Below are 17,827 nucleotides of genomic sequence, written 5' to 3'. Positions count from 1 at the left end.
AATCACCACAAGAATAACATTTTTTTCTTTTACCTAAAAAACCCAGTCTTAGCTTATGATAAAAAAACAAAGGGCCGCTTTTGTTATGTACTGATTTAGATTAGTAAATGGAACGCATGTTATCACTCTCTGCTTTCTTTCCCCCCTTTATAAACAAGGGTCTTTTGATTTTGGTAGAATTGTTTTATTACCTGAGGAGCTAATTATTTGGTTGAATATTAGGGTCATTTGTTGAGTAGTGAAATGCTTTCCTATTATAATGCAATGTCTATGTGTCTGGCTTTTATTTTGAAATGGAAGAACTGAATGAATTGAGCTGTAAAGCACTGCTGTTAACAATGTTGAAGCAAAATGTTTCCTGTCTTGTTTCAGAATATGCTGGGAGATTTGCAAAGTGAAAAGCCAATCTGTGTCATGATCCTAGTGTCATGTCACAGTTTTAGTTTTGTCTGTCTTGTTATGGGTTTTATTTTGCAATTCTGTCTTTCCTGTCTCCCTCGATGTTGGTCACGGTCAGTCAGTCCACGCATTCTAACAGAATGAACCGAAAAAGGTAGGACCCAAATGCAGAATACAAAAAAGGTAAAAAGGTCTAGGAACAAAAAGCGAGCTTTATTTTAAAAGCTGATGAACAAAAACACGGCACGGTAGCACAAGGTAGCTACAACACAAAAACTGACCGTGAACAACATGGAGGGAAACAGGAAAGACAGAATTGCAAAATAAAACCATAACAAGACAGACAAAACAAAAATCGTGAAGTAACACTAGGATCATGACAATCTGTATCTAATCCAAACACAAAAAGTGTATCTGTTCAGCTATTTATTTAAAAAGTTGTCCCATGCCATTTTAGTTTATGAATTTCCAACGATGTCTCACTCAAACAAATACATGCATCACTATTAGCGCTGAGGTGACGGACGTATGTTTCTGAGTGGTCATTAAAAATGTGAAGAATCACCCCAATTACCCCGGCCGTGGCCTTTTAGTGACAGGCCTCTAATTAGTGCAAGAAGTATCTATCTCTATAGAGAAAACGGTGGGGAGCGAAGAAATGCTGTGAATGAGAAACAGTGGGTCGTAGCAGCTCTGAGTCTCTAAGAGGGGTCCTTATGTATAATTAACTTAATACATCGGCTTAAGTAAGTCAAAAATCTGCGTAATTGAGGCTTGTCTCTACATATGTAAATTAGAAAGGATATCAACACTGACAAATAATTATTATGCATTTCTCCATTGGGTTTTGACAGTAAAAACATGCTTTGTGAACATAAACAGCTCTTTCGTATGCTGGACCTGTAATAGCCAGTACTCTAACCATTAATCTGCTCAGGAGACACAGGTGGGGTTTTTTGGACACGCAGGCTATAACTCGTGGGCTCAGACTATGTGCTTGAGATTTTACTCTAAATATAAATAGATATTGACTCACTTGTAAATTGCCTTGATTCAAAAATAGTGCTAATATTCCTGAACCAGAAGGTGAACTCAAGCCATAGAAATAGCTGAATGTGGATCACAGTATCAGTGAAAAGAGACTGCAATTTATTTTGGATAAGCTTTAAAATAGTTAATGTTCTTATCTTAAAATGACTTGACCTTGAGCTGTACTGCTCTACTTCAAGCTAGTTATTCAAATTCTCTTTGAGTCTACATTTCTTTCCTCAGGTTTGGCCAATTCAGGTTTGTGGTCCTTTATTACTTTACTTTTCGGCTGTAGCCATGAAACAGTAGAACACAGTGTTTTATATATTGTCAGAGGGTGATGAGTCAAAGTGGCTCTCTCTTTTTTCCTGAAAATGAAGCAGTTTGTTGTGAATGTAGTGCCAAACTGTTTAATGAATAATTACTATCACTGCTTTATTTGCTTGATCTAATTTGTCTCTAACTAGTGTGATCATGCTGTGATGCATGTGTTATCCTGCCCTACTTTATGATCATTAATAATATTGAGTGTATACAAATAAATTGCAGTGCGTGTGTTAGTGACTGTAAGTACAATGTGTGACTTGAACACAGCACCACTTATTTGCCACCACAAGCTTCTTTATATGACACAAGCCATGTGAAAAGAAAAATAACAAAAACACCTCTTTAGACTTTTTTTTTAATTGCTTTACCAAACTACAGGCCCTTTAGTAGTCAACCAGCAACGACAGGTTCATTACATAAACTGTAGAAAAACATATGAGGCATGTGTCACATCACTTATAATGTAGGTCTCTCAGGCGGCCCATCCTTTAACTGGAAGTGGATTATTCAATTCTGGGCAACGACATGTGAGAATGGATGGAGATAAGGCAGCGCCAAACAACTGCATGAGTGTGATAGGCTGAGACTCCTATCAATCAAACAGGCATGGTTTGACATGTTCAAAAATCCCCTTGACCTTAAACATTTGAACATTAATTACAATACATACCATAACTTTACCCCTTATATATTATAGGAAAATATGTGGAATGGCAGTGTTGTTGGAATGGACTCTATCAAAGTGAGAAACATGTCAAAGCAAATCCTAAACTGTTGTTTAACACATCTATTGTCCTGAGATAATAATGATCCTGCTTTGTGTGCACTGAGCACATACACATTCATCACTTTGCTGTTTCTTACTCTTTCCTTTCCTCTTGGCTCTCCAAGCCGCTTGTCATTGGTACCGTATTGACAGTCTGCACAGGGTTGACAGACTGGATCGAGAGCGTGAGGATTGATTAAATGTTCCATTCGATCACAGACTTTCTGAATAAGATGGATGGCCCTGACAGAAAAGATACAAAGGGGGGTACTTGATTCCCATGACTTGCGTGGGCACACTGCTCGTGCACACGCATAGACAAAGACGCACTCATTCAAACTGTCTGGAAATGAAGCAATAACTTCTCGATGTTGTCTTCTTTTTACTCCACAGATAAACCTGCAGAGGAGAATGAGGGTCACAGGCCTTATTACCCAGGGTGCAAAGCGTATCGGAAGCGCAGAGTACGTGAAGTCTTACAAAGTAGCCTACAGTGATGACGGGAAGAGCTGGAGAACATACAAAGTCAAGGGCAAAGATGATGATATGGTAAGACACACACGAGGACCCACGAACACAACACATACACACCCATTGTCTTCTCTCCACTCTTTCTCTTTAGCCTCTCACTGTGTAATACACAGGCGAAGGTACACACATGGACACACTCGCGCACGTTCACACACAGCGACAAGAGACTGTGCACTCAGTCAAGGGCAGGGTGGAGGACATGATGAGATGGCTTTTTAATTAGCTAGCACACACCGGGCCCATCCTGCTGTCCCTTACCCCCCTCCACTTTTATGACTTCTAGATTGAATTTTTATACTATTTGGGGATGAAACAGCCACCAAATAGGCCACACAGCGTTCTATCATTCCTGACAGCAAACCACGGCTGTCTCCCATTTGGCGGAGCTCCGAATGACCCCGACTTCCAAACTTCCTTCAAATGTATTACACGGAACAATGAGTCTACTTGAACATCCTGGGATCTCAGTCTTGTGCTTTTCTTATATAGCTTTTATTCGGTCAAAATATGGCGTACAGAAAGAAACAATGTGAATGCTTGAGTGACTTTCTTTTGTTGAGCTGGATGTTTTACAAATATAAGCAGACTGAGATAAATACCTAAACAGAAGGACCTGTGAGCGTGTTAGAGGCCCTGATCCTTGACCAAAAATAAGTTGGGGGTTTTTGTTCACATTGACCTGCTGCCACCCAGTGACAGCTCCTATTTCCTGTATCGCATGAAAAGACACCGCTCTGTCTCTCCCGTGCTTTCTCTCTCTCTCTCTCTCTCCTCTCTCTCTCTCTCTCTCTCTCTCTCTCTCTCTCTCTCTCTCTCTCTCGCCCTCTCTGCGCCTCACACATGCAGTACATCAGTCACTCAAATCACAGAGTTTCTGTCAGGTCATCTGGATACAACTCTCCAGAAGGTATAGCGATATAATTGGAGCTCTAATTTAAAACACACCACTGTTCTTATGAATTATGGGCTCAAATGGTGCGGGAAATTGTCTATTTTCTCATGTAATTCCAGCTCATTGACCTTGAAAGACAGCAATTTGTTGAGTGTGGAGTAGACACTAGAGACAGCGCCAGATAGACTAAATTACAGCAAAACTGATCTGTTATACCATCCTCCCCGCCCCCATCTGCTGTTATTTCATCCCCTGCAACAGATTTTCAGAGGAAATGTCGATAACACCGCTCCATCAGCCAACTCCTTCACCCCTCCCATTGAAGCCCAGTACGTGCGCATTTACCCCCAAGTCTGCAGGAGGCACTGCACCCTTCGCATGGAGCTGCTGGGTTGTGAGCTAACAGGTGGGTGAGATTCAACGTTTCACACAAATTCTGAATTCATTATGAAATTATCTGAAAATCCACTGCACTATGCCTCCTGCATAGTTTTGCCATGCTGCATTTTCTATGTGGAAACAGTAATGAAAATATACTCCTTTTTTTGGAGGTAAGGAAATTCATGCGGCCAGGATGATTATAACAAATGTGTTGTTGTTGCCAGGCTGCTCTGAACCACTTGGTCTGAAGTCAGGTCATGTCCAGGACTACCAAGTCACGGCCTCCAGCATCTTCAGGACGCTCAACATGGACATGTTCACCTGGGAGCCTGGCAAGGCCCGGTTGGACAAACAGGGCAAGGTCAATGCTTGGACAGCTGGACACAGTGACCAATCACAGTGGCTACAGGTAAGAAGATATCTGTAGCTCGATGTTAACTCTGCTAAAGTTACTACAGCGATTTGATCTAGCGCTAAGCAGGGAAATGAACTGCCAGCTATTTTCTTGCAAATAGCTGGTTTTCACTCTGCTCAATACCAGCTCTTACCTCTCTGGCATCGTAATCGATGGTGTGTTCATGGTAATACATGACAAAGTTAGACTTCCTTGATGTGTACGGGACAGTGTGAGATGTGAAAAGGAATTATATTTGAAAATACAACCTCTCAGTAATTTTCTTAGAAACAGTCATTAATAGATAGTCATTTCCTTTTTTCCTTAAGCCAGCCCATTTGAATCCAACACCTACATTGCCTCTCTTTGAAGAGTTACCCCTATAATCTTTGGCTGCAGCCCAGGTTTTCTTTCTCTATGAAAACAGCCAATCCATTTGTTTTCATTACTGTAGCTGATGGCTGAAAATGTCTCCTGAAAGGGACAAGACACGTCTCTAAGTGAACGCTTACACCCCATTCTTTTTGCTTAACAATATGAGCGATAGAACCAGACATAGGGAGTTAAGACGCATATCATTCAAACTCAATCATACCCAGAATGACCTCACGTATTGCATTTCTTTTGTTTTTAAGATAAAAGGCAGTATAGGCTCTTTGCTTTTAGAGTAAGAAACCACATCTGACTTCAAGCTGCAAAACAGATAGCATAAAAGTAATTGTGATGTGGATCATTTTCTCAGGGAATTGAAGATCATAGGCCTCTCTGCTGCACTCGTTCCATGCTTACTGCCTCCCTGGCGGTGACACAGTTAGAGCTCTAAAGTCACGCTGACTTGTCTGGCTGTTATTCGATTGGCCTGGTCTTGAGTCAGATCTGTTTTATATTAGGCTGAAAGATTGTTGCCCAGGGTGAGGGTATGTAGAGCTGTGTGTGGTAGGAGACATGTACTCAGGCAGGCCCCATCCAGGCGAGGGAGCTGGGCTAAGCAAAATTGATTGCTGTGGGTAAAAGAAAACTTGTGGTCTCATATTACATGCTGTGCCGGCAGGAAAGGGAAGATGCTATACAGACACGGTGAGAAAATCAATGGCTTCCACTGCCAAGGACTATTTCCGTGCACAATATACAATATCTGACTTTGGAAATGTAGACATTGATAATTATAAACTGTTAAGTGCTGTTTTACATTTGTATTGATAAAGCTGCCAGAGCTGAACACTGCTTTATATTTGGCGCTCGTCCTGTATACATTTGTTAAACGCCAACAATCAGTGTCTTCTTCATACCCGTTGCCATGGAAAATAAGTGATTCTCAGTGACATTATTGAATGACTTCGAAACAACAGATTAATAGAATGAATCAGCCTTAATGGCAAATTAAGTATTCCTATTAATCAAGACAACTACTCTGGTGAGTACTGAAAGAAATGGGAAACTATTTACAGACATCAGACTGGATTTCTTGATTCATAGACAGTTTATTTCAGTAGCAAACAGCTGAGTCATGAGATGATGGATTCTCTCTGTAAATACTCTAACTACTTAAAGGTCACCTATTGTGCAAAATCCACTTTTCCATGTCTTTTATACAGAAATATGTGTCCCCTCTGCATTAAGAGATTGTGAACGCTTTTCATATATCTGAGACCTATAATATATAGAAAAACCGTATAATAGGGGACCTTTAATATGTTTTACAGAGTTTTAACACTACTTACATACACCACTAAGCTTTAAACATGTTTAGAACATTTTCTAAAACCTGAGAGAATAGAACGTGTTGTGAACAAAGCAGTGTCAAATCTATAGCCGGTCCTGTTTGGGGGCCGTCCAAGGCACAGATATTCTTGCACAGAGGGAGAACCAATCAGAATCTTTTTCAAGATGTTCAAGAGAGGAGCTGAAGCCAAGTGTTGCAGCTGGCATAAGCTGATTATTTAATTATGCACATTAACATGTCCACATAGCAAAAATAAATTGCCTGATTGACAGTTGCTACTTTTTAATGTACCTTTTCCCTGTCAATGCAATACATGCACTGCAGGTTTTCAAGGCAAGCCGCGATCTAGGATTTAGTTTTTGGTGGATTTTAGTTAACATTTCTCAGTTTAGGAAATCAACACAGTTGGAATAGCGAGATTGAGGCTCCTCGTCTCACTTTCTCTCAGTCAACAAACTACTTAGCAAGGATTACATTTTCTGGAATATGACGTTGAATTCCTGTTGAATTTATATTGTAGGTACTAGCAATGATTGTGATTCCTGATGTAATATCAACCAATGGGAAGGAATAAGAAACAAAATCTCGTATAATCAGAATCACAGATTGTCAAAGCACATCTGATTGGGCCAGGTTGTTATATTCATACATCAATTTAGGTCATTTTCTTTTAATATCTGAATTGAAACACTGAAAACACTATTTGTATCTCCATATAAAGTATTTCCAATGTGTTTTGCACAGAAGTAATTACAGCCTAAAATTGAAGTGAAATACACTTTGGGTATATTGAACTAAATTGCAACTATCTAAAAATACTTGTAATTCATTTGCAATATATTAAGTGTATCGTTCTCAAAACACATCTCACTTCAATGTCTTATTTGTACTTAAGATGAAGATAGCTTTTTTTAAATAATCTAACCAATTATTGTTATATCATTCAAAATAAATTGGAGAGATTACTAGATTATCTAAAATGACATTCTTCTTAATAACTTTAAGCGTGTTTACACACACTCTTATAAACCTATAAATCCCTGTGGCAGAGCAGAAGGAATACAAAATGTCCCTTGAGTTTGCTTTGGTCGGGGCCAGCTTTAAGCCTTGTTTACAAAATACAAAGCCTGCATTTTGGTCAACAAAATATACTGTAGCTTAACCCTTCAGTTAAGCTACAGTAGAGAGGCTGAATCCAATGCCCCCTTAGCTCGTGCTTTGCAGACACTTCACTGCAAAATAGATCTAACACTAAAAGCACTTCAAATTGTATAATAATAATATATGTAATTGTTGTTTCCTTGTAGAACAGAACATGTTTTCAATATATTTCCAATGAAAAGAATCTGCCTATAATACTATTAGCTGTGTTTCACATATTTGCAGCTCACATCACATTAGTTTGAGCTCCTCAATTGGAAAGAGTTCTTTACTTACTGCAAATGTTCTCGACTTTTGGCTATTGCTTTCAACTATTTTGCCAGTTCCAGCCAATGGGTATGTGAGAGAACACTTCTTCGACTACTAAATATAAATTCATCACTTCATTTAAAACGTGTTTAATTTATGTGTAGCCTGCAAAGGTTATCAAACAATGCTATGAAAGTAATTCCATTGTGATGGTTCATTTGTTATGCCCTGTCTCCAAGGTTTTCACAGCCAATTATCTCCTTAAAGTGATGTGTTGTGCATGTATATAATGGCCGCCTAGCAGCTAACGCAGAGCCGTTACATTGTCTAAGTGTCTCTGCTGGAACTCACAGAACCAATGATAAAGCACAGTTTGAGAATATAAAACCAGACACAAGAGGCAAAGACAAATGGAGATATAAATGTGACTAGTCACAGTCACAGTCTTTATCAAGGCTGTTAAGTACTTCTGTCACAGTTATTACTCTACAACCAGTTTAATTGAAACACTTTTATTTATTGCATTTTAGTGTATCATAGTTCATTTCCACTGGTGACAGTTTGTCGATTGTTTTCTGAAAATAGAAAAAAAAGTGGTACTTCTTGTGTTGAACGGCTACCATGATGGTTAGGGTAGATCAATGTACTGTAGCTGCTATGCTGAAGAATGTACTGAGTTTCATGGACACTCTATATCGGCCTCAGAGTGCAGGTTCATCATTCGAAGAGAGTGTAGGAATAATAAATTGTACTGTCATAACAGTGTAGTATTTATTGGTAAAATGTGGCACTCATCACAGATAAGTCTCAGAACTGGGTTTACCGACTTTGCTGGTAAAATCTATAAACACAGTAACTGGCCACCAGAGATGAAGAAGCCAGTTAAAGAGACACTCAAATCACACATTTTGGATTAGACAAGGGAGTCCCTACCACTGAGGGACTTTGGAAACATGTTGAGCCTTGGTGTTGAAGGGAACTGCAGAAATTGATAGTCATCCAGACACGGCAAGACAAAGCATTAAAACATGTTATGAAGAACATTGTTGAGTAGTTTAAATCCAGCAGGAGGGTAAACGATGCTAGAAGGCATCCCCAGGCACTGTGTGGTTTGAAATCAGTTCAAATCTTCCACCCATTGTCTTTATGAACTAATGTGAGTTTATTGGATTGCACAAGCCAAGCTTTTAAATGAAAAAGAAGATGGTAGTTGTTGATGGTTATAGTGTTTAAAACAATTTGAAAGCGAGAGTCATTTCTTTATATTTGAAATTCATAGTGCTAGCAGGCAAAATGGATAGATGGATGAACTTTGTAGCTTGTGCCTTCTCAATTTGTTTATCCACGGGTATAACAGGCCCAAAAGAGTTCAGTCTTGGATGTGTAGTTACTGGCAGAATGGTATGATCTGTCATGGGTAGTCAAGCAGTAATTATTTAGATCACAAATGTGCATACTATTGGAGAACTCAACAAAGAGGATTTTGTGAATACTCAAGGTCATGAGGACATGAGGAGAAGATAGCATACTTCTGAAATGTATAAAAAAGTGTGTAAAAGGTAGTGGGATCTAGTGGTGAGGTTGATCATTTCAACCAGTAGAAAAACCCTCCATTCACAACTCCCTGCCCAAGCTTGTCAGAGACCCTATGGTGGTCTTCAGGTAACATGGAAAAGTCGAATGGCTCCTCTTTAGAGCCATGCTGTGTTTGCCTGTTCTGGGCTCAAACATGGTGGTGCAACATGATGGACTCTATGGAAGAGGGCTTGCTCCCTATCATTGGTTTAAAAAATATCACAAGACAGTCCTGTCATGTTCAGGCTGAGCCCGGTACAAGCTGCACTTCAGATGGATGCAACCGAACACTTGATCTGGGATCATCAATCTTCTTCTGCCCGGATGCGTTCGGTCACCTTCTCCTCGTATTGTGGGTGACAGAATATTTTCTGTCTCATTAATCTGACAAAAGCGGTTGCATGCTTGAATACAGCGGTTCAATTCAATGCAGCAAAGCTAGCAGAGCACACAGATGTAGACATGCACATACAGTGTAACAAGAATGAGTCGTGGCACTGAACGCATTTAGGCACATCACTGATTTTGTTTTGTGATCAAACTTTGAAAATACTGTTCTTTAACCCAATCCCATTACCACTGTTAGGTTTGTTGTTAAAAACGATATTTACCATAATTTAAATGTTGCGCAACTAAAATGGTGAATTAGCTTGTGTCTCAGAGGGGCTTTTTGTTTCAAATTATCTTCATCATTATAGTTCATGGAAAAGGCATCCCTAGTTTATTTCTCATCACATTTTCAGTCTGCATCTCATCAAAAGGTGTTAGTCGTTGGAATAACTGTAATGATGCACTGAAATGTTGTACAAGTCTAAACTGAAAGTATTATTTAGGAGCCAAATCATTATGAACAGGACCTGTAAAATCCCATTTGTTATTTCTTGTAATTGTAAAAGTAATTTCTGATTGTTTTGTAAACAACAAACAAATTAACAAGACAAACATGTCGCTGATGACGTTGACCTAATATTTTATTTATAAGGAAAATGTATGCTAGAGGGGAGGGGGTAGGACCAGAAACGTTTTTGTAAGCTTCTTCTTGCCCCTGTTGAACATGACATGAACATTGTATTTTTTTTTTTTTGTACTGGACTGTGGAAGTAAATGTCTCCAGCTGCTTGCCAATGGTTCTTATAAAGCATCAATGAAATCTGACACTTCACATAGAGCATTGTCCCATGTGCAAGAACAATAAGTAGACGTAATGCAAGATTGATTCACGCTCAGTGCCTGTGAGCGTGCATTTGTTGTAATCAAACCGGGTATTATCATTACACCAATTTTGTCGAGCACAGCTTCCTAATCAAATTGCTACCTCAAATGCAGTGCTGCTGACAACAGACTCCATTTCTTTTAATCAATGGAATTAGCTGGGTGTTTGTTTCCTCCATCCACAGAGGAGAATGGCTTTAATTTGTCCCATTGAAACTCTCATTTCTTATTGAGTGTTTATGCAGCAAAGATGAAGCGTGTCCTTCCCAAGAGAGAGAGTAAAGGCACTGTAGCATGAAAGGATTTAAGAGGGGATTTTGATCTACTGGAATAGCAATGATCATGTCTTTATTTCATGAACAAGAGACTAGTACTTTGTTAAATGACTCACATAGACAGCATATACTATATTAGGGACATTCAAGGGTGGGACGTCTTCCGCGTCCTTCTAGTTTGATCCCCTCTCAACGAAAAACACAGCCCTTAGTACCAACCATGGAAACAGAGGCTATCCTTCCAGCTTCCAGCAAATCCAGCATTGTGATTGGTGGCATAATTTATTGATCTGGTCTAAACTAGATAAAGGCACTTGGTCCTGCAGATCTGACTATTCAAAGTTTTCATTACTGTAGATACACCTTTTGTCCCACCAGCTGCTCAGCTTTCAACATTATTTGTCGTACTCCTCTACGCACAAAGCTGGATGAATGAGAACAGCACGTGCAGCCAAGTTTTTAGCTGAACTAATTAAAGAAACAGAATGTTAGAGGGACAACGTCTCCAGGTGGTTTCTGTTGCAATTAGTGTGAAGCACACAACCATTTAGCCACAGCTGTGGTGCTGAAAAAATTATGAAATGTATACACACTGCCTCGGGCATGCCTTCTCATCTGTCAGGCTGCATCTATACTTCTCTGCATGTAAATCACAACTCGATTCAACTTTCACTGTAGTTGCCATGACAATATTACATTTCCAACACTTTGGATTTTTTTTTACCATCATTTTTGACAAATTCTGAGCTTTGGCTCCGCAAACTGATAAAAATCTCTGAAGCCAGGATAACAGATGTAACCATGACTTCAAATTACTCAGCCAGCTCTTGCCTTGGCAGATGTGCCAGCCAAGTTTCAGAAAGGCAAGATCAAATGTGCACCAACAGTCAGTGCATGATTATAAGACTTGGCACACGTTTTGAATACAGAGGATCATATTATGAAGAATCGGTATGGGCCATTATCAGACTTCTTTAGATTAGCATGTCAGGTGGGACCCGCATGATACTAAATATGTCCTGTAAGCACTAGCTACCGAGTTAGAGACTTCAATCTAGTATGTTGGTTGAGAAAATGTTGCCAGCAGCTATTGCTAATTTAGTCATCTTACAAACATTATCCAAGAATTCAAGGAAATGTTCAGAAAGAATTTGCACTAATTTGAAAACATGCCTGTTGTAAATTTCATTAAGGCATTATCGTCAGAGCCTCATTATAATCCTGTCCAATGAGGCTCAATTTTATTCAATTTCCCTGCAGCTAGTACGCTGATTCAATTAGCTTCCAAATGAAGTTACGGGAGAGATGGTAAATCCATCTGCTTCCCTGATTCAGTTGGGTGGTTTTTAGTGTCCCCACCCTTCAACTACAGCCTTACATATACAGGTCTGCTTTGAACCTATGCAGTAACTCTTTTGTTGTCATTATCCAAGGAAGCCATCTTATCCTTCAACACCACATCCTGATCCTCATCTCCCTCTCTCTCTCTCTCTCTCTCTCACCTATGTCCCTCTCACTCCCTCTCAGCTAACGTAGGAAGCGTTTATCTGTTTTATCTTGGGATGAGTGATTCATGAGTCTGCAGCAACGCTTGCCGTAATCGTGGGATCTGCAGGAGTTGTCAGAAGCGAAGGCGCCAGAGCTTAAATCAGTGGAGCAGAGATTGGGTCCAATGTGTTCTGCATGTGTACGGTTTCACAGTGTCTCTGAGCCATCGCTTGACAAGCCCGGTATCCTCTGTTTAAATCAGACGTCTTTATGTTCTGCACCCAGGAGAGTGTGGACTGCAGTCAGGGAGCACTCCTTCATGCTGTATTATAATTACTTCAGAATAGTAAAATAAGACGAGGCTGTGTAAGAAAATGGGCATTGATTTATTTCAGATTAGGCATCATATTGAAAGACCTATGTCCATAAATGTTATCTGTTTTCCAATTTTAATGGTTTTCTTTTTTATTGCGTGGGCAGCACACCATGTTGTGTGTGTGTGTGTATGTATGTGTGTGCGTGTGTGCATGCATGTGTGTGCGCATGTGTGAGAATCCATTATGAATATTTGATGTACCATGTGAGAAGCAGTGAAGGGGGGAGAGGAGCAATGATGAGCTGTAAGTGCAGCAGCTCGAGTCGTAAACCATTTTATTTTTAACTCACCTGTTTGTTGGACCTTTCAAAAAATGTGTATCATCATTGCTAGATCGTGAGCACCTTATTTTAGATCATAAAATCATTTCACAATTGAAACGTACTTAACATTCCAACCGAAAGCTGTTTTTGTCCCTCCAGCATGAATCACAGATTTGATTTAAGAGAAGATCTACTAGGGAGACTACTTTAGATATAATCAGTGAGTAAGTGTCCATCACATTTCTTGTCGCGGTGAACATTTAACAAAGTGTGAAATCCCTAAAGTCCCTTGCTAATGCAGCAACACGGCTATTCTGTTACGCATATGGATCTGAGTCCCTCACTTCTCTCATGCTACACGCTATGCGACTCCCTGGTTCTTTGTAAGCATGTTCTCGGTGCTGTAATGGCTCCAAATGATACAGACCACCATGCTTGATTTCCTTCCTGTTCCTTTTGCTATGGCCAATTCTCTTCACGTTTTCATGCAACCATTTAGACTTGACATGCCGAAGGGAGGATCCATCTGTTTTATGGCTGTGTGCTCTGAGTGGCCTATTACAATCTCAGGTATTAATGTTTGTGCTTTAATGCCCTTGCTTCAGTGGAAGGCTGCCTTTGTTGTTGAGGAAATAACAGAAATGTGATAATAATTGAATGGTTTAAATGTACCAGTTCCATTTTAAAGCACTCTTTGTGAGGGAAACTTCTGCAGCAATGGAGAGTCAGGACTCAGAGGAGAGTTGGAGCTTTGATGTTTATTTACAAGTATCGGCCGGAGAAATTCACATCACAAGTCACACAGCCAGAGATTCTGAGTGCCCTGGTGGGTTGCCATGTCCAATCTGACCAGCCTATCTCTCGATAGACCATTTAACTAGTTTACAGAGAGTTGATCCACATATTGGGGGATGGTGCGTAAACACTGGAGATATCCCCGATATCTGGAAATACTCAATCACCTGTCTGTGGGACTCACAGTCATACAACCCTCTGATGGATAGTAAAACTGAGAATAACATCACATGTCTGCATTATCACATTTCAGTCAGACAACTCACGTGTTTCTTTAACATGTTTATTAGAAGCAGCATATAGTTGAGTTTGGCGACTAGGCTCGGGCATCATCACTCCATAGATATACATAGCACGATGAGTGATGATCAAATAACTAACCCCCGAGCCTACAGGTGGAAGCTGGGGTGGAAGCTGGGGTGGTGGTGGGGCAGCAAGCAGCAGCAAGTTAAAGGTAGCTGAGGCAATAGCAGCAGCAAGCAATGCATGGAGAGAGAACTGGCAGGTTAAATAGAGCGACATATTAAGGAGACTCTGTTTGGTTGGTTGCAGAGTGGCAAGGGGCGTTATGTATGAATGCAGCATAAGTGCTCGAGTTGACTGCCTGAACTAGCTCGCAGGCTTCGCCCCATTCCTTACGGGAGATAACACACTCATTGTTGGTCGTAAACGTCAACAGGCAGAAAGGTTAAATATCTCAAGTAAAGACAGAAATAATCTCCAACACTCTTGAAAGTATTAAATTATAGATGGGGGAAAATATGTGTACAAACAAAAAGCTTACCATGCAGGTGTTTGTGGTGCAAGCGCGAATGCTAGCGTGTTTAGCCGGTATAATGGTTATCATGTTTACTATCTAAGTTTAATTAGCGTTTGATAATTGGAAGTGAGCACACAATACTGTAGAATGTTATTGAAAATAATGTAATAAGGAGGGGGAACATGGATGTAACACATTTCACATCAAAAGTGTCAATCTCATGGAACAAGAGCCAAAGTCATTATTATTCATCCTCTGGGGACCATGACTGTCTGTATGAAATGTTGTGCTACTCCTTTTGGTATTGAGTAATTTCACTGAAAAAAGAAAGTCATGACTCTCTCGCTCGACAAAATCAGGATTCATCCTCTGGGCAGTGAGCACCACCAATATCATTTTAAAGCTCATGACCGAAATAATAGATCAAGAGACCGTCAGACAGACATAAATTGAGAGCCCTGGCTAAAATGTGTGATTGCAGTGTGAGCCATTTGTTCTTTGAAAGATATATTTATTCTCGTCTCACATTGCCTGGGGTTATCAACATGCAGGTGCCATTTATTATGTTTTTAAGCATATTAGACATACTGTGAAGATGGAAAACCAGTCAATATTTGTAAGAATAATAAAAAATGTAAGCAACATTGCTTCACGAGTGAGCTGGCATAAAGACAAGGGTGAAGAGGAGTAGGGAGGGTGGGGGTGTATGTTCAATATATAGCTTTACCCTTGCCATGTAAAACTGTTTGGCTTACAAACGTGTGTGTGCCTGCCACCATATTGCACTTCACTGTGAGTCACTGCATGGTCCTTTCCTGTATTTATATCCCCAGCATTTTGGCTGTGAGATGTGCCTTGACCAGTCAGCCCACTGAGTCTCTTAATGTACTGCCAACACGATGTTGCTCCGTAACAAAGACATCAGTCCTTGTGTCGGGAAAGCTTATTCTACATTTTAAGTCCATTTGATCCACATTCCACATTTAGCACTTAATTTAAAGTCAAATATCGAACAACAGAAAATGTTTAAGTTCATGCTGAAATGTTGTTTCAAGGGACTTTCTCATTGTGATATTGACTTTTTTGTCCTCAATGCTCACACTTCAGACTTTCCCCTTACCTCTGAGAGCTCAGCAGACATACATTCTGACATCCTTCTACCCACATGTGGAAAACCCGGCCTCAGCGGTGCCAGAAAGGAAATCCGATGTGTGTGTTTTTGTGTGTGTGTGCGTGTTTGCATCTGCTTTGCTTCTACATTATGTGTCTCTTAGTGAGTGACATTTCAAATATAAATGTATTTTACTGCATGTTACTGCATACGAACCAAAGTGTCAAATACAGTTAGTCATACTACCACGTTATCCTGATTTCAATTTATATCAATTTCCTACATGGCATTTACTCATTTGATAGGAATAACTCGTAGCCTGAGGCACAAACACAACCTCTTTGTTGTTTGTGTTTTTACAATTATAAATAAATATACATTTCCAACAGATTCTTACGTAGTTCTTGCAAAATGTGCTTAGTACTGCCTTATACGCTGCCTGAAGATGTAAAGGTGTACCTTCTCAAAATATTTAAATGTGGCCATCAGCAAGCTGTTGGCTCTTAAGAAACGTTTTTATTTTTATCCATTTAGACCTGCAGCTATTTATAATGGGCCATCTAGATTTTAGAGTGTAATAAGTCATTAGGGCCCCTTTGTCCAATATACTTAGTGTATGAAGGTCTACAGGCTGTTTGTTTTCCACAGTAATAAACAAAGCAAACCAAAATAATGAATATGAGTTCCAGTCTAAATAGTTTGGGCTGCTCGACAGTAAGTAAGCCACATTCTATTTCAGACCTTTTCCTTTTCCTGGTACTAGGAACACACATGTCTCAAAAACAACCTTTCAAGCACTGCCAAACTCAGCCTTCTAGTTCATCTCATATTGACTCAGCCAGCTCACCTCTGTGTGGAGTGGAAACTCAGAAAGGTTTCATGACACAAACAGTTTTTTTTTTTTTTGCACTCAGTAGAGAAGTGGCACACTCTCTGCCAGCCATCTGTCTGGAAATGGTCTGCCTTCAGTCTCATCCCTTGTGTTTTAGTCTTTAATATGTTTCTGAATATACTGGGTTGCAGCAGGACCTACTTGTACATGTGCCATGATCAGATAGCAGGCAGATCCGACATCTCGTGTAAAAGTTATTGCAATGTGACTTTGATTGATTCAGTCCGGTCACTTCCCCCATGGTCTAAAATTGTCTATTTAATACATGAATGAATCTAAAAACATCCACTGACTGTTGATTGCTGTTTCTAAATTCTATAATGTTCTATCCAATAACATAATAATACAGGTCACAACAAATATGTTGTTAATGGTGTGTCACAGAAAGGTTACCTGAATAGCCTGTATTCATTAATAAATTAATGAATACATTGCATCAAAGTTGGCTCCTCTATGATGGCCATCCTTTCATTGGGTATGATGATATGCCGTGCTCAAGTATCTAAGATTAGTAGAAACAGGAGTTAAACTGTTCTATAGAGACCTAAACATGCTCTAAGCTCTTAGGGCCAGGGGTCAAAAACATGAGCCTCTGAATGTAATATTGCACTACCATGAAGTAAACTCAGAAGAAAAAAAGGTCAACATTAAAGCAGCAGCAGAGGCCATGGTATCTTGACTTTCAGTATGCAAGTTAGACAGCGTGAAGGAGTTTATTGGCAACCTTTGATCTACTCGTCCCCCTCCCACGCACCTGTCTCATGAAATAGATGTGAAAAATGATCACAAATATTTGTAGTATTTTGCGATGTTCCAGCTTTTAATTAAGAATATGACTATGCTATAGAGCCGCCAAAGCATCCTATAGAGAGGAGGGCTCTATGCTGTTTCTCGTGCTGTCTCCGCAGCTTTAAGCTCTCATGATAGCTGCCCTGTTGTGGACTTGATGGGCCATAGCACTGTCCTCCTCATTCCTCTGTGAATTGAGTGCATGCATTTCTGAAGTGTGCGCTGTGACCTTATGGAAGAATGCAAGCATGCAAACACACAATCCCCGGTTTGGAGATGAAATGGGTCTTAAAATACACAGTAAGATTAGCACAGCTGGAAGATGAATGTCAGCAGGAGAGTATGTTTTAAACACATGAATACATGGCCCCGTTCTGCTCCTTATAAAGCTGCCTCTTCCTATTGCTGCTCGATTATGGCAAAAACCATAATCTCGATT

At 39.9% G+C, this 17,827-nt stretch overlaps 1 protein-coding gene across 2 annotated transcripts in view; it reads left to right on the top strand.

Moving 5' to 3' along the window:
- edil3a (EGF-like repeats and discoidin I-like domains 3a) overlaps window positions 1–17,827 on the top strand; it is a 114,777-nt gene that overhangs the window by 79,840 nt on the left and 17,110 nt on the right. For both annotated transcript variants that reach the window (XM_079686389.1, XM_079686388.1), the window contains exons 6-8: window positions 2,915–3,070; window positions 4,206–4,350; window positions 4,550–4,734. In XM_079686389.1, coding sequence (XP_079542515.1) covers window positions 2,915–3,070; window positions 4,206–4,350; window positions 4,550–4,734 — 486 coding nt within the window. The remainder of the gene's footprint in view (window positions 1–2,914; window positions 3,071–4,205; window positions 4,351–4,549; window positions 4,735–17,827) is intronic.

Source organism: Notothenia rossii, assembly GCF_949606895.1.
Source record: "Notothenia rossii genome assembly, chromosome: 6".
Classification (NCBI taxonomy): Eukaryota; Metazoa; Chordata; class Actinopteri; order Perciformes; family Nototheniidae; genus Notothenia; species Notothenia rossii.
This window is presented reverse-complemented; position numbering and strand designations above follow the sequence as displayed.